This window comes from Nesoenas mayeri, assembly GCF_963082525.1.
Source record: "Nesoenas mayeri genome assembly, chromosome: 6".
Lineage (NCBI taxonomy): Eukaryota > Metazoa > Chordata > Aves > Columbiformes > Columbidae > Nesoenas > Nesoenas mayeri.
The window spans coordinates 840,541-858,172 of NC_137545.1; the positions used below are offsets into that span (position 1 = coordinate 840,541).

Sequence of the window (17,632 nt, forward strand, 5' to 3'; positions counted from 1 at the left end):
ATCAAAATAGTTGTGCAACCGGTAGCCTTAAGTTTGTAGCTATCGGCACCTTCACTGCTGATTTCACCGACTCCAAGAAGATTATGCAGGACTCTATTGATGTCCTTCCATATAATATGTGTCATGGAAGCACCCCCAAAAATCAATTTAGGCTGGCAATAAGCTCCAGACAGACTTTATTCAAACCAGATTATTTTTTAGCAGAAAAACAACTAAAAACAGGGTCATTCAGCACTCTGTCAACACCATAAAACACAGATTCGGGTACCGGTTGGGAGGTCAATGATGACACAGACACAATACGTATTTCTGCCAAGTCGCAGGTAATTTGTATTGTTTTCATTTGTAGCATGGTGGAAAAAAAACCCCAACCTGTCTGATTCCTTCCACAGGAGACCGTAAGCAAGGTTTACACAGCATGAACATGATGGAGGCAGCAGCATCGGAGCCCTCGTTGGATCTGGATAATCTAAAGTTGTTGGAGGTAAATGTTCAACTCAGTTTCTTCATCTTCTATTTGGTGTAACACTCATGGTCACGGCACTGAAAGAAATGTACTGGTGCTCCCGTAACCTTTTCTTCTAAATCACAGTTTAAAGAAGAAACAAACAAAAAAAGATGTAAAATGTTACCACAGTTACATTTTGCCTGGTTTTGTTAGTAATGTTATAGGTATGAGCTAGAACATTTTACTCTGAGAAGAAAATACTAAACATGGGAGGTAATGAGGAAATTGTAATTCGCTGTATTTCAGCGTTGCATCCAAAATCCATCTTTTTGCTTGACACTACTCATGTTAGGTACAATATCCTACCGTAACGGTTTGAAATGCTTCAGTATGGCTATTGAATGTAGAATGTACTGCAGACAGGGCAGTATGATGCTGTAGCGCTGCGTTTGGTACAGTCGTCCCTCGCAGTGGGATTTCTCCATCTCCATGGCAACTGGAGGCCAACCAGAAGTTTCTGCTCAGCTTGGCATCAGATGGATCATCAGAAAGCTGCAAAATGTTTCAATTGGTATGCTGGATAGAACCTGTGGAATTCGTAAAAGCTTTTAGCTAGAAATAAATGAGTAGAATGAGCTAGAGAGATTCAGAGTGTGGTGCTTTTCCTCTTTTTGCTCGTGGCAGTCGCACCTGGTCACGCAGGCTGCAGACATGGGTCCCTGCTGCCAGCTGAAGTGTTATCGTCGTTTAGAAGCATTAGGGGCCTGTAAGAAAGATGGGGACAGACTTTGGAGCAGGGCCTGTTGCAATAGGACAAGGGTGATGGTTTAAACTGAAGGATGGAGATTCAGGCTGGACATGAGGAAGGAATTGTTGTCCCTGAGGGTGGTGAGATCCTGGCCCAGGTACCCAGAGAGGTGGTGGATGAACCATCCCTGAGACACCCCAGGCCAGGCTGGACGGGGTCTGAGCACCCTGAGCTGGTGCAGATGTCCCTGTCATGGCGGGGGGGCACTGGGGGACCTTCAGAGATCCCTTCAACCCAAACCATCTGTGATTACTTCGGTAATCCCTTCAGCTTTCCATTCCTCCTCAAAAAGATCCTATTCCACGAAATCCTTTCAGTTTCCTGTCTAAGTCTTCCTGAAAATTCTTTGAATTTTAAAGAGCTACTTAAATTCTTATGTAGTTGGAATTTTTTTGAGCTTTAGAAACTCGGCCCCTTCCTGAAGGTGTTTTGGTTTAGAGCAGAGATGGCATCTTTCTTCAGTTGCCATGGAGATGGGAAAAGCTGTTCTGCAAATACTGGCTAACGTAGTGGGGGCTAAAATAAAGACCCACAGGTAGTAAGGAACTAATCATTCCTTTCCGTTAAAACCTGTTTGCCTCTTTTGGGATCCATTTTGTACTGCAAATGCATATGGTGTCATTACTAACCTGAAAGGTAGAGCTTATGATGCTATCCTAAACCTAAAACATTTAGCTTAATGCCTGTGATCTCTGGCATATATGCCATAAAATATTTAGCAAGCAAAAGTTTAATAAGAGAATTAGCAGCACAGAACACATGGATTTTATTGATTCTGTATATAAAACTGCTGAATAGATGATTTCTGATTTATTTACTGGGTATTCAGACTACAGATCAATTTAGAAAGATCTAAGTTGCCCTGTGCTGAGGTTTCCAGCTCCAAAATAGCTTTTCCGACAGCATTCTAATTCTAGATTTCAATACAAAGTATTCGCTACGTTCGCTGCTTTTGATAGTGTAAGTCAGCGTAAAAGTTGGCGTACAATCTTTGTAGAGTGAAAACTCGGATTTCCTCTTCATTTATTATTGCGTGCACTAATTATTTACACTCTTCTTTCAGTTGATTGGCCGGGGACGCTACGGAGCCGTCTATAAGGGCTCCCTAGATGAACGTCCTGTTGCTGTGAAGGTCTTTTCATTTGCCAACCGTCAGAACTTTGTCAACGAGCGGAACATTTACAGGATTCCACTGATGGAACACGACAACATTGCCCGCTTCATTGTGGGGGACGAGAGATTCACTGCGGACGGCCGTATGGAATATTTATTGGTGATGGAATATTACCCCAATGTAAGTGCTTCGAGGAAATCAATCAGATTGGTTTAGATTCCTAAGAATAGGCACGTAAAACGGAGGTACTTTAGTGTTTGCCGGTGTTTTTCATCACTGCTTTTTGCACAGTAATGTAAAAATAATCCATATAAATTACAATTTTAATGAACCTCAGTGTGGTTTACTGTAATACCCTCTAAGATTTCCCTGCTAACGCTACCAAATGTAGTCTTACAAATTCTTGGCCGTAGGATTTGCTCTTGGTTACGGTGCAGGTTATTTGTAGGCAACTGTGCCATGTTCAAGGGCAGAATTTGAAGAGTCGTTTTTACTTAAAAATAATTTAAGAGATTTAAAACTTGTGAGTATTAAAACATTATGGCTCTGTTTTGGTAGTTGTTTTGGTAGTTATGACCTCACTCAGTAGCTGCAAATGCAAAGGTGACGGCTGAAGCCTGGTTTGTTATGGGGACAGTAGGACAAAAGTAACAGAACAGGAATAAATAGCAGTAACAACGGCCTGTCTTAGGGTGCTCCAGGCTCTGGCTGTACGCTTGTGTTGAAAGTCAAATGTGGCCATGTATATACATAGATATGCAAATTTAAGGCAACATTATATATAAAGAGTATCTTAAGGGAAACCTTTAAGTGAGAACACGTTGATCACGTCAGTTTGCAAGCGATGGCACCTGAGGAGAGGTCGCAGAGCCGAGGAACGAGCGTTAACGCACAGATGAGGCTTCTGCCATCAAGACGATATTAAGAACAGCAAGATTGGTCTAAAATCAATCTGCTGGTGCTTGGGAAGGCGCCCAGCAGGTGGAATGAATGCCCAGCGTGGTCTGTGCTGGGAGGGAATCGCGCCCTTCAGACTGGGACCATCTCAGCTCAGCGAGGAGTGACCCACACCGCGTGTGCAGTGAAATACTCCCCGTCCCAAACATTGTTCTCCCTGGAAATCCTCCTCCTTGGAAACAGGAACACGCAAACCAGAACATTTTCACACAGAAGGTGGTTCTTGGTGGAAGCAAGACAGAGAGGTTTGACCCAAACTGTGGTGTCATCCAAACGTGCCTTCAGAGCAAAGAAAGTAGGCGAACAAGTAAGGAAAGGTTTATTTATCAATCATCGTGCTGTTCAGATGGTGCTCAGGTGAACAAGCACTGAGTAAGTTGCAAGGGATAACGCAGCAGGAAATACAGAATAGTCACAGAGCTGTTCCTCCCCGGTGGTCAGACATTTACAACAATAGAAAAAGGTTGAGAGCCACGCATAGAATCTTATGATTGTTAAAACAAAAACATCACTTCTATCGAAAGTTATAAGCAGAACAGATGTCCCCAATTTAACGTGTAACTCGTGACTGTGACACAAATAATTAAATACACATCTCTCTAAATCTGGACTAAAACTTTTCATTTCTATTGAACTTCACTGTGAGCACAAACCCCCGTCCCTCATGCAGCTCAGAATCCAGCGTTTATATTATTTCAAAAGCTTTTAATAAGAAGAAAAATAAGTAAGATTCTTTAATTTCTAGGCGGATTCTCAGCTCTTTTTCATTTTGTTTTTTTAATTACCAAAATCTAATTGAAGTCCATATTAAACAATGGGGGGAAAAAAGAGCTTGTGCAAACCTGCATGAGTGACTTCTGGTCTGTGTGTTCGCGGAGGAGGTTATTGATTTCAGGGTTCCTTGTTCTGCCCGATGCTTCGGTCACTCAAATGCTGGTTTTTGTGTTCATGCAGCTGAACCAGCCACGGGTCACAGCGCCCTACGGGCTCCGATGGCGCACACCACGTTGTCTTCAACCAAATGCTACATCATCCATTTCACAATAAAGCGTTTTCAGCGGCCACTCTGACAAGAAATTATCCATCTTGAAGATTGTAGATCTAAAGGGGCAAACCCAGGGTAGTTTGTATTTGTAATTGTATTGGAATATGCGTGCAGAGACAACTGGACAACTTGTTCTTCACACGCGGAGGCGCAGTTTGTGCAAACGGCCTTGGCGGTCCTTGGGGACGATATGACAGCAGCGGCTCGGAGGTGCCGGAGTTCGCAGGCTGGCTCGTGTTCACATAGCTCTGTTGGTTTCTAGAACACCTCGTAGTCAACACCTTTCTTCTGCTTTTCTTAGAGATTCCCCAGCAAATTACTAAAAAATCCCCTATTTTTCACTCTTTCAAGCAAAGGGGGACATGAGGTTGTTTTTCCTTGTTTCTTCGGTGCCTGTGGGCTCGCTCCTGTTCTGAATTCCCTGTGTTGTTTTTTGTTTGGATGCATGGATGCACTGCAGCAGGTGAGGGCGGTGGAGGGTTCTGCCGGAGGTGCCATGGTTCAGTGGCTGGTCTCTGCACTTCTTTCTTCCTCTGTTGTTCAACAGGACTTTTGCAGAAGAGTAAATCAAGTGGATGCTTTGTTTGATAGTGAACATCATTATTCCTAAAAGGCAATCCTTGTTATTCTGTGATAAATCTTCTGTTCCACTTCTCCAGATAAACCAAATGGCAGCACTAGAAATCAATGAACTTTTGGTCCAATGTTGTGGTTTAAGACATCTGGGTAAACACAGAAGCAGTTAGCGGGATCACATAGATAAAAGTAACTCTCCTAAAGATTTGGAATTACTCAACCGGACAGTGCTATTAACCCAGGTTTGTTTGCTTGTTTAGGGTTCTTTGTGCAAATATTTGAGTCTCCACACAAGCGACTGGGTGAGCTCCTGTCGACTGGCGCACTCCATAACGAGGGGCCTGGCGTACCTGCACACGGAGCTGCCCCGCGGAGGTAAGGCCGGGAAGGGACATTCTCTTTTCTCTATCAGGTACCAGATTCCTGCCTTTTTGGTTTTTTTTTGTCTGCGAGGCTACGTAGGGTAGGAAATGCGGATGAGGAGTCCGCGGTGCCGCCGTGCCATGGCAACCCGCGGCTGCGGGCCCACGGCACGGCGTGTCTGCTGCAAACAGATGGAGCGCTGTGTTTGTTTTTGCAGTTCAGACACAAATCACCCAAGCGATTTTTCCTTTGTGTGCGAACTGTGTACGCAAAGAGACATGATTAAATCTTCTAAGTCCGCTGTAGTTTTATTTATCATATATCTCTCTTTTTTTCTGTTGTCTAAGGCTGAGTCTTTGCTGTGTAGAAACGATACTGCTGGACTCTTAGTGTTCTGTTAGAGCACTGGATGTGACAACAGAGTGATTCATATCTTTATATTTCTGTTTACGTGCTTAAGCCAGCATTTCAGCCGCTGAAGTAGCGTGATTATAAAGCAGATATCCTGATCTGTGATGTATCAGGCTGCAGAAAATGGCCTGGCACTGAAGTGTTAGCTTTTTGGTGGTAAATAAAAGGGTGGTATCATTAATTCTCTGTTAAGGTGCTACTGTTTGGATTAAAATTCCAAGCTGTGTATCTCAAACGTTAAGCATCCAGTCTAGCAAAGAATGTCAGCCGAAGGTGCTGTTAAAAGTGTAAGACTGAAAATACCTAAATCAGTGTTCTTATGTGCCATTGAAACTGCAGCTCTCATCTTAACGTCGTCATTTCGGAATGCGCAGACAGGTGTGTCCGTCAGCAGCCAGCAAATGTGTCAACCTGACATCACAAGGAGGAGACAGGCATCAGCTGGGCTGCGAATGCTGGGGAGGGACTCGTGGACTAGAATAAATTCCACAGTAAAACCGGTTCTGTAGCGCTGGCTGCTTTACTAACAAAATCCATTGCGTGGCAGCTAGGAGCCACTGAGATTATTCTTTGGAAAAGATCAGATCCCTTGCAAGATGAACATGTTCAGACTCTCTGGAACAATATTGTCCACATACCTTCTGAATAGGTGCCGATTCCAATCATAATGTAAATATTGGTGCCACATTTGACACAGGAGTGGGGATGTGAGAGCGTTTGGAGTGGCTGTGGGGGCTGTGGCAGCAGCTCAGTGCTTCAGTACACAGTGTGTCCCCTGCCAAAATCACACGGAAATACCCCTTGGAAAGGAGCTTATTGGCAAACACTAAAACTGTATGGAGCAGGAGACCTATATATTGTGTAGATACTGTGCAACTCTGAATGCCAGTCAGTTTTCTATAGATAGCGTAATGTGGAGCTCATCACAAAGAAGCAGAAATGTTGGTTTTCTAAAAGATAAGTTGATTTTCTGTTTGTAATAGCTGAGCAGACATAATGAGGTTCTCTCACTTTGCCAAACAGTAGAACTGCTCAAGTAGTAACAGGCACTTGTGTGTGTCCAAACAGACCATTACAAACCTGCAATATCGCACCGTGACCTGAACAGCCGCAACGTGCTGGTGAAGAACGATGGAACGTGTGTCATTAGCGATTTTGGGCTCTCCATGAAGTTAACTGGAAACAGACTGGTGCGCCCGGGCGAGGAGGACAACGCAGCCATCAGCGAGGTGAGCACACTCCGGCATCCACCCGCATGTCGAGCGAGACAAACTAGCGTGGGAGGAACACTGCGAGATAGTTGGGTTTGGTGTTACAAGGTGAACGCTGAGTTGGAACAGTTCCCGTAAGGGAGGAATCGCTGCAACATGAGCAAGAAGTGGCTGAAACCTTGATGGGAAGAAACCGTCTTTGTTCTCAGAACGCTCAAAAGCAGATGTAGCATTTTGAAATCATTAGACTGGCAGCCCTGGAGGCTGGAGTGCTGTCAGTTAGGAAAGGATGAGAGGTGTCTTTGGTTGCAATGATGCGGTACAGGTCCCTTTAGCGAGGATGAACTGAAGAGCAAACATTCTTTAGCGGGTTTGGTGTTATTTTTCCAAAACAGTGACATACTGCATCCTACAACCCTTTCTCTATGTGTCACCTGCAGTTTTCTGATTTAAGTGGAAACATCTGGGAGGGTAAGTGCACGTAGAAAGACATGGACCAACCGAGAAAGAACAGGGATGGAATCACAGGGGATGCTCGGAAACATTCCCTTGTGGGAAAAGAGGAAAGAATAAGGGTTGCTTGGGGAAGCAAAGACAAATCTGTAAACAGCTGCTACAAAGAGAAAGGCATAAACGGTTTGCATTCAGTGTGGTTGGGACAAGAGGCAATGGGATTGCGTTGTAGGAGGGAGAATTTAGGTTAGTGACGACACCTTTCTAATCTGTAGCCGGCAGCCAAGGTCTGGAACGTGCTGCTGAGGAAGGCCATGTAGAATTTGCATCACTCGGTGAATGTAAGGAACAGATTGGGAAAACATCTGCTAGGAGTGGGTTGGAATGGATTCTGGGCGGAAAGAAGAAACTGGTTTCTTGAGCTTTCTCTTTTACGATGCTTTGATTCAGAGAGTGCTTTTTGTTGTTGTTTTCTTCTAGCATAAGCATAAATACACTGACACCGGAATATGCTGAAATACAGTGAGATTGTTTTAAACAGAGCGGAAGTCCCTGCTGGTTCAGTATATTTGTCTGTTGCCTTTGTGCTTTTACAGAAAACCTTTCTATTTCTTTCCAAGAATGTGCTTTGCAGTGCTAATCAGCTTTCCTTAGCAAGTGCTACACCCATAACACCTGGTGCACTTGTGAATCTCCCCTTCCCAACCAAAGAATCAGAGAAACCACTGTTTGGAACGCAGGGATACGGAACAGCCCTGTGCCAAAATACTGCCCTGCAAGTCCTGCCGAGCGATTGCTGTAATTGAACGTATTTCCAATATGAATCGATGTTGTCTAAGGCTCTTGCCGGCAGTCCAGGAATAAACAGAACAAGTTCTTCCTCGCTCGGCAGCATCGTCCTCCACGAGGATACGCACTGTGGTGTTCCACAGAGGCATTTCAGGGAAAGGAAGAGTTTCTGCTGTATAGTATTGCGTGAAAAGGACAAAATCATTTTGTTTTGGAACATACAAAAAAATGAGAGAGTAGAGGAAGGATTTTATTATGACTAGGCTCCCGATAAGAGTCTAGAACTGAGTAGAAGAGAACCGCGTTTTCTTAAACAGTAGAAAACATCAAAAATGAGGTATTAGGGAAAAAAAAACCAACACAAGAAATGTAATTTGGAAGTCGCTCCCGGATTTGAAGCTTTGCTTTTTTGTTTTCCCAGGTGGGCACAATCCGCTACATGGCCCCAGAAGTGCTGGAAGGAGCAGTGAACTTGAGGGACTGCGAATCCGCTTTGAAACAAGTCGATATGTACGCGCTAGGCCTTATCTACTGGGAGATATTTATGAGATGTACTGACCTCTTCCCAGGTAACTAAAAACTGGAAAAACCAGTAGAAAGTGTTATCAGCTACTCCCCAGGCTTGGCTTTTTACAGTGAAGAACACTTTTCTCAATGGTTTTGCCATTAAGTCGGTGCCATCTAGTGTTCACGGTGCTGGTTGCCAGGACAGGGTATTTCTGAGTTCATGGTTCTTGCTGAAAGGTTTTAAATTACCTGCTTAAGCCCCATGGCAAGTGCAATTTGAGCGTTATCGTTGTTATTGTCCAGAGTTTGCAAACACGGAGAGTTGGGCTGATGGCAGAGGCGGTACTTTCAGTTCTTAGAACTGAGAAAAGTGCCTGAAGTGTCTTTCAGACTTTCCTCCTGAAAGAAGGGATGGGAAAGTGCTGTGATTTAATGCAGCCTTTAGTCAGTTGTACTTTTATTTATGCTGCTGACACTGAAAATTCAGGGAAATCCTCCGCACCTGTAACATAAACCAAAAGGAAGTAGACTTGCAAAATTAAACGTGCGAGATTGTGTCGCAGCCACCATCCTCTTCTGAAGATACAGCGTCGGGAGTGGATGGGACGCTGTCCTCTGAGTTCATTTGCAGCTCATTCAGCTTAAGTTACACTTTGGGGACAAGTGGAGAACATATCGATAGACAGCAACTTGGATACAACCTTTCATCACCTGAAAGCCCTCCATCCGCCTTTTGATCTGTGATACATTTTCCTCTCTTCCTTGTGCTAACAGGGGAATCCGTGCCAGAGTACCAGATGGCTTTCCAGACAGAAGTCGGAAACCATCCCACTTTTGAAGATATGCAAGTCTTGGTGTCTAGAGAGAAGCAAAGACCAAAATTCCCGGAAGCCTGGAAGGAGAACAGTCTGGTGAGACAGAATATTTTCAAAGAAACAATCATTTAATCAGATACTGCTGGTTAAAAGCGATTGCTTCTTAAAAGCAATTTGTGAATGTGTTGTTTTCTTTTAGAATTTTTGTTAGTATTTAGGAATTGAGAGCTGTTTCTGTCTGGACTTCTTAAATATTGACTTAAGGTTTTTAAAAACATGAAAGCTAGATTTCTTTTAAGGAAAAGTATAATACCATGATAATTATCAGATGCTGAAGTGTGATACACAGAAGGTAACGTGTTGTATTAATTGTTGGACACTATCCATAGTATTATGCATGAAGTGGCCTTATGTTTTCTGGGTGAGAAGCTTGTTCTCTGGATGAGAAACGCAAAGGCATTTTCTACCTTTTATAAACTAATAACACCCTAAAATAATTGGCAAAAGTGTAAATATACTCTTCCAAACCCAAAATCTATAAACACTGTAATAAACCTTTACTGAAATTGTATAGTCTTAATTTGCAGAGGCTGCATCTTCTAGCAATCATTTCAGCATAACTACAGTAGAAATCTTCTATGGCTTCATTTGTTCTGCAATTTTGATTTTCGGGACTATGAGCCTCGTAATGTTGTTTGTTGTAGTGAATTAGTGTAGCTGTACTTGGAGCCTCGCTTGCTGCTGCAGGCCAACAAGCAACGGCAAGTCGGCCAGGAGGTTGTTCCTTTCATCTGCAGCAAAGCTGAGGTGACGCCGGTCCCCTCGGCTCCGTGGAGCGCTTTGTCTTTTATTACAGCAAAACGAGATGCAAACAGTTCCTGGGTCCCACCTGGGAACTTGTTTTCAGCTACAGGAGCTTGATAGTATGAAAATAACATATTTGACTCTCATTCAAAAAGATCCTTCTAGTTATTCCTGTCTTGGCATCCCGCCCCTGGGTCTGCAGAGGCTTTGCTGGTGGGGATCCTGGCAGCCCGTGTGAACACAGAGCGGAGCGTCGCCTCCGGGATTAACTCTGTCGTAAAACGTGTTGCAACCCAGTTGCGAGCTTCACGGAGAGGTTCTTTATGAGACCGTTTTGGCCGGCCCGTCGGCGGAGGGAGGAAAGAAAGATCCACATCCAAACTACACAGGAAATGTGTTTTAACTGTAGCCATGCTGGCAAATGCAGTGTTGGAAGAACCGGGCTCAACAGCTCTTTTTGGAGACACTTGTGACTAAAACACTTGAAGAAGGCTGGTTTTGCAGACTACCGTTTTAACAAGCTGATAGACTCCAGCTTTATTAGCAATGATCCCCATATCAAACTGCCTAACGTGTTCTTTGTGTTGGCACTTCTTTTTGCAAAAATGCGAAAGGATAATGATGATGATGATAAGTCCAGCTCTAAGAATGGATCTACACCATTTCTTTGAGAGAGAAGAAGAATAAATAAATGATCTGTATTTCTCTCCTGGGTTTCAAACAATCGGGTCCCCCCAGTGCAGTCCAGGAAAACACCTGAGCAGGTACCCGAGAAAACTCAGCCCAGAGAACCCCCTGTCTCATGCATGGGAGAAAAGACTTTGGGCTGTGATTTAAAGCCGTGCTGACACCTTGGGTTATGACACTTCCATGCAAATCCATCTATTAGAGAAATGTATTTACCCGTTTCATTTGAGAAACACAAATAAAAAGCCATGTTTTATTTTTTAGGTCACATAATTAAGGCACTCGAAAGATGTGGAATCCTAAATTTGTGATTACCTGCGCAGCAGGGCTGCTTCTGGAATGTGTGCGCTGTGATGCAGACCTTCATAGCAGTTTATTTTTCACAGTATAAGTCAACAATCTGAGCAGATGATGTGAATAAAATAACTGAAGGGCTGTAAACTGAGTTGAGAGGTTGGCGGCGTTCTTGTCTCGTTATCCAAAGCCAAAGCAGGGCCCAAGCTCGACTCCAACAGTCAGGACTGAAGGATATTAATGGAGTAATAGAATAATGCAGATTTTCTGTCCCTTCTGTCTTTTTCTGATGAGTGCTACAACTTGTAAATAGTGCATTTTCGTACAGATCTCTTTGAGCCTGAAATTAATAGAAAACACATTACTGTGGTAAACATGAAGCTTTAGAACTTCAGTTTTGTGAACTATCTACACAGTCGTCAATCAGTGCACTCCTTTCATGATCCTTAAGACATCAAAAGGATCTGCTGGAGGACAGACAACACTAAATCAAACACCGGGTAAATTTACTGCTGCTGAAACCTGTAGGGGAGAGCCTTGCAAATGGCCAGACAGAGCAGGGCGTCCGCTGCCTTAGAGAGAGATCCAAATTGTGACTACCTCGAGTCCAGACTATTCTGTGATTTTACGTGGGATGTTCCATGTGTCCCCAGATGGGCAGCAGGGGCTGCTCCGTGTCTGCCCGTGCTCGGCACTCGCTGTCGCAGAAGCCAAAGCGTTGGGTGCTCACCACCTCCGCCGTCTCCTGCCCCAGCTGCTGACCACACGGCAGCACATTCTGGGGCTCCTGAGCTCTGGCCACACCATTCCGCACACAGTGCCATCCCAGAGGGCAGCAATAATCTCGTCCCGTGGCGCGGGTGGTCGTTGGGAGGCTGCACCCACACCAGGAATGTACCTTTTCCTCAATAACTGTCCTCCTGGTTGGTGGGGGTGTGTGGTGGGATGAGTCCTGCATATTGCTGGCTTTAGGGTAAACAAGCTTGAATGAAAACGTGTCTCTTTCGTTTCTCTTTCTCACCAGCTTGTGTCTGTTTTCAGGCATACAGAATGCTGTCGTAAGCCAGTAAATTAGAAGCACAATATAAAGGCAAAATAATTTAGGATCAAGGGGTTTTGTTTGTCTCCTGGCAGGCTGTGAGGTCTCTCAAAGAAACAATCGAAGACTGTTGGGATCAAGATGCTGAAGCTCGACTAACAGCACAGTGTGCTGAGGAGAGGATGGCAGAGCTCATGATGATCTGGGAGAGGAACAAATCCGTTAGTCCAACGGTCAACCCTATGTCAACTGCCATGCAGAACGAGCGGTAAGGCGAGCAGAGGTTTGGTGTCAGCCACGTGGGTGTGCGTTACCTGAGCCCCTCGCGTCAGGGCGTCGAATGGCGTGAGCCCCGTGGCTTGTGTTCCTCACATCCCCTGTGTCCCTGCAATTCAGGCGGCTTTTATGTAAACAACTGAGCCGCCTTTTCATCTGAGCGTAGGCAAACTGGCCAGATAGGCTCGCGAATATCCAAAGTGCATCGTCTTTAAGGACTCTTGCTAAACGATGCATGGAACTTCTTTTTTAAAACGTTCTTCTAAAAACTGTCATTTTGCAGGCAACGCGAGCTCAGGAAATCATTGATTCTCAATCCTGTAGCTTTTCAGTTAAAGAACCGCAGGGCCATCGTTTAAGTCGTGGTTATTCTGACCCCAGTGAGAGGAATGATGCACGTTCTCTGCTTATGTACAATCCAGAGGGAGTGAGAATTTGCAGAACTGACCTTAGTGCTTAATAGTACACACTAGAGATCTGCCTTTGAGAGAAGAGCAATGTTGCTCTATGTGGCAGTAATCAAAAAAATTAAGTTCAAATCATAGACTACCTAAATTGTTTACATAACAGATTTTTTCGTGGCTTAGGACCTTGTGACTTTTATGTTGGGTTCTTGCCGCCCTCCTTCAGCATCACTTCTCTGCCACCAGAGCAGTTCCTGAGCAGGGAGCTGGACCGACAGCGTATTGGACAAATAGAAGAAAATTGCTGTTATCTGCTTTAGTTGTATGGATAAAAGCCATGACAAAACTGCTGTCCTAGCAAAAACAATTTTCTACTGCTCAGGACTTTTCAAGGGAGTTACTGAAGGATCTCAGTTGGTACTGTATCTGTCCTTAGTTTATGCATGAAAAGAAAGACATTCAGCTCTCTTAAATGAGAGGCATCATAATACTAGGCGATTTTTACATCTATGATCTTAATATCACTTATTTTTCCGTAAAGGAATCTGTCGCATCATAAGCGTGTATCCAAGATAAGGCCATATCCGGATTACTCTTCCTCTTCCTACATTGAGGATTCAATCCACCACACCGACAGCATCGTGAAGAACATTTCTTCTGAACATTCGGTGTCCACTACACCATTGACTTCGGGAGAGAAGAACAGGAACTCCATTAACTATGAGCGGCAGCAAGCACAAGCTCGCATCCCTAGTCCTGAGACAAGCGTCACCAGTTTGTCCACCAACACCACCACCACCAACACAACCGGCCTCACTCCCAGCACTGGCATGACCACCATCTCCGAAATGCCTTATTCGGATGAAACAAACTTGCATCCTACAAACGTCCTGCAGCCGGGTGGGCCCACCCCTGTTTGTCTGCAGCTCACAGAGGAGGACTTGGAGACAAATAAATTGGATCCAAAAGAAGTGGATAAGAACCTGAAGGAAAGCTCTGATGAGAATCTGATGGAACATTCACTGAAGCAGTTCAGCGGGCCAGATCCGCTCAGCAGCACGAGTTCCAGCTTGCTTTATCCGCTGATAAAACTTGCGGTAGAGGTGACAGGACAACAGGACTTCACGCAGGCTGGCAACGGTCAGGCATGTTTGATTCCCGATGTCCCATCTGCTCAGGTCTATCCTCTACCCAAGCAACAGAACCTTCCGAAAAGGCCTACCAGCCTCCCCCTGAACACCAAAAATTCAACAAAGGAGCCGCGGTTAAAATTTGGTGGCAAGCACAAATCCAACTTGAAGCAAGTGGAAACAGGCGTCGCCAAGATGAACACTATCAACGCTGCAGAGCCTCACGTCGTGACGGTCACCGTGAACGGAGTGGCGGGAAGAGGCCATGGCGCGAACCCCCACGCGGGCACGACACAGTACGCCAACGGCACGGTGCCGTCGGGCCAGACGGCCAGCCTGGTGGTGCAGAGGGCGCAGGAGATGCTTCAGAACCAGTTCAGCGGAGAGGACAGTCGACTGAATATTAACTCGAGCCCTGACGAGCACGAGCCCCTGCTGCGGCGGGAGCAGCAGGTGGGCCATGACGAAGGCGTTCTGGACCGCCTGGTCGACAGGAGGGAGCGCCCGCTGGAGGGCGGCCGGACAAACGCCAACAACAACAACAGCAACCCCTGTCCGGTGCAGGACGCGGCCGCGGGCAGCGTCGCGAGCGTGGCCAGGAACCCCGGGCAGAGCCAGCCCAGGAGGGCGCAGAGGCCCAACTCGCTGGATCTCTCAGCCACAAACGCTTTGGACAGCAGTAGCGTGCAGTGTAAGTGTCTGCAGGACGGGAACAGTTTAACCTGATGCTTTTTTACTTGATAACCATGTATATGTGCTTGTATAGCAAATACTCCTGTCTCTCTGTCCCTCCTCAAGGCATACTTACTAAATCCCATCTAAATTTAATTTCTATCAGTACAACTTCAATCTTCTCGATAAACCCCTGTCTCCATCAACTAGGTCATTATCTTCCATCCACATATGTGCAATAAATCTGCCCATTTATAACCTGTCTACTCTGGCTCTAGGAAGTGATTTCTAGCCATCGTTATTCCTTGCCAGGCACCTACCTTGGCAGCTGCAAAGCAAATTGAAAAAGCTTCCTATTTCTTCATGGCCACATCATAGCTTCTTTTCCTTTTCCTCATTCTCTGAAGAGCAGCTGCTTCTAAGAGGCATTGATTAAAATAATTTATTATAATAACTCCTTGTACGCTTCATTACTTTTAAAGCGACTGATTTGTATGATCCCAGCCCAGACGGATGGCCAGGCATTCCCTGCTTTATTCCCTGCTTCATTCCCTGCTTCATTCCCTGCTTTATTCCCTGCTTCTCCCCTGTACTATCGACAGCGGAGACAAATGTGTTTTATTTCTTTGTCTCTGAAAGGTGCTTGCAAACCTCTGACTATGTTGAGACAGACACTGTGATACTAGTGAAATAATCTGGGGTGCCAGGTATGTTTGGAAAGAAAAGGCTTAGAAACAAACCAGAGCAGATCTTCCAAGAAATGAAGTCGAATAGTCAGCCTTCCTTTTAAGTAGGAAACCTTAACTTCTAAAATTGTCTTAACATGTCGACTTGAGTTGAAATCTTATTGGGGTAAGGAAAAAAGATTATTGCAGTAACTTTCTTTAACTGAAGCTTAAGTTAGAAGAAAGGGTTTGAAGGTCATGAAAAGTGAAAGGTTTTTTAACAACTAGATTTCTACTGCTGAAATTTTACCACCATTAAGGTTGGTTTTGACAGTTTTGCAACCCAGTGTACCAAATCCTGACTTAGGATCTTAACAGTGAATGGGCCGTTTTGTCTCCAGGTGAAAGGCTTAGCCAGGTGAGGTAGGACGAGGGGACCTGTGATTTAATTATGCTATTAAAAGTTTAGCCTTTGCCGTCCTGTAGTAGCGACGTGTTTTTTGTACCTCCCATTACAGGTAACATAAGATACTATGATTGCAAAAGCCCCTCAAATGTCAAATGCTGATTCTGCTGTTTGATGCCAATGTGCATTCAAGGTACTACAAATTACTTTGCTGAAGTATCACAGGATCCCAGAGTGTCAGGGGTTGAAGGGCCCTGGAAAGCTCATCCAGTGCAATCCCCCCATGGAGCAGGAACACCCAGATGAGGTTACACAGGAAGGTGTCCAGGCGGGTTGGAATGTCTGCACAGAAGGAGACTCCACAACCCCCTGGGCAGCCTGGGCCAGGCTCTGACACCCTCACCCCAACAAGTTTCTTCTCAAATTTAAGCGGAACCTCCTGTGTTCCAGTTTGCACCCATTGCCCCTTGTCCTGTCCCTGGTTGTCACCAGCAGAGCCTGGCTCCATCCTCCTGACACTCCCCCTTTCCATATTGATCCCAGGAATGAGTCCCCCCTCAGTGTCCTCTTGTCCAGCTCCAGAGCCCCAGCTCCCTCAGCCTAATTTCTGACAGAGAACAGAATCTGACCCCTTGTTTTATTGGCAGCTGCTGTAGCCGATACACCTGTGGTGCCTCTGCTGCAGTCGCTTTTGTCTGATAAGATGTTGTTCTTTTGTTCTGTTTTGCGTGATAACAGCCCTGGACCCGCCACTCCACCTTTACCTTCCTCCTAATACTATTTCCCGCTCTTTGTTTCGCCTTCAGTCGGTGACTCCTCGCAGGACGGCAAATCGGGCTCGGGAGAGAAGATCAAGAAGCGCGTGAAAACCCCGTACTCGCTGAAGCGCTGGCGTCCCTCCACGTGGGTCATCTCCACCGAGCCGCTGCCCTGCGAGGTCAACAACAACGGCAGCGAGCGGGCGCTGCCCCCCAAGTCCAGCACCGCCGTGTACCTCGCCGAGGGCGGCGCCGCCACCACCATGGTGTCCAAGGACGCGGGGGTCAACTGCCTGTGAAACACTTTAAAACGCCCACAAATGACCTTTTTTTCAGTTGTTTTGGTTTGTTTTGGGTTTTTTTTTGCGTTCTTTGAGACAAACGCGCAGAAGACATTTGAAAAAACTGCTTTCTCCTCCTGTCAGCAACCCCTACCAAGGACTCGCTTTAAATAGATTTCAGCTATGCAGAAAATTTTTAGCTTATGCTTCCATATTTTTTTATTTCGTTTTGGTTTTTCGAACGTTTTTTGCACTTTTATTTAGTATCGCTAAAGTTAAGTCTGTCTGTTTTGACCACAGAATATATATATGTGTATCAAAAATGTGGTCTCAAAATATTTTTTTAAAAAAAGTAACAAAAAAAAAGTATCGCTGATAATCAGTTTGGACCAGTTTCTTAAGGTCACTAAGATCCTAAGCAGACTCTAAGACAGGTTTGACTGCAGTGGTGTCTCGTAACCATGTTTTGATTTCTGTGCACAAGCTAGTCTGTGTATTTCTATGTTACGAAGTGTATTCTCTTTTGAGCCCCTGTTTTTCTTGTGTCATGTTGAAATGTGCAATAGTCTCTAGTTCACAGTATGCTTTATTGAAAAGCGTGTTCCTGAAACTGCCACACGTTCCCCTTTGGGTTTGGTTGGTTTTGCCCCGACAGCTGAGCCGTCGGCCGCTCGCCACCGGACTTTGCAGGCGCCGCCAGCCCGAAGCGGCTGCTGCCG

At 45.2% G+C, this 17,632-nt stretch overlaps 1 protein-coding gene across 1 annotated transcript in view; it reads left to right on the plus strand.

The window, feature by feature from the left end:
• BMPR2 (bone morphogenetic protein receptor type 2) overlaps positions 1–16,931 on the plus strand; it is a gene marked incomplete at its 3' end in the record, with an annotated part of 73,011 nt that extends 56,080 nt beyond the window's left edge. Inside the window, exons 5-13 of the mRNA XM_080346874.1 lie at positions 393–484; positions 2,320–2,550; positions 5,209–5,323; positions 6,791–6,951; positions 8,597–8,744; positions 9,457–9,593; positions 12,417–12,589; positions 13,543–14,822; positions 16,681–16,931. Coding sequence (XP_080203000.1) covers positions 393–484; positions 2,320–2,550; positions 5,209–5,323; positions 6,791–6,951; positions 8,597–8,744; positions 9,457–9,593; positions 12,417–12,589; positions 13,543–14,822; positions 16,681–16,931 — 2,588 coding nt within the window. The remainder of the gene's footprint in view (positions 1–392; positions 485–2,319; positions 2,551–5,208; positions 5,324–6,790; positions 6,952–8,596; positions 8,745–9,456; positions 9,594–12,416; positions 12,590–13,542; positions 14,823–16,680) is intronic.
• Between the last annotated feature and the right edge of the window lie 701 nt (positions 16,932–17,632).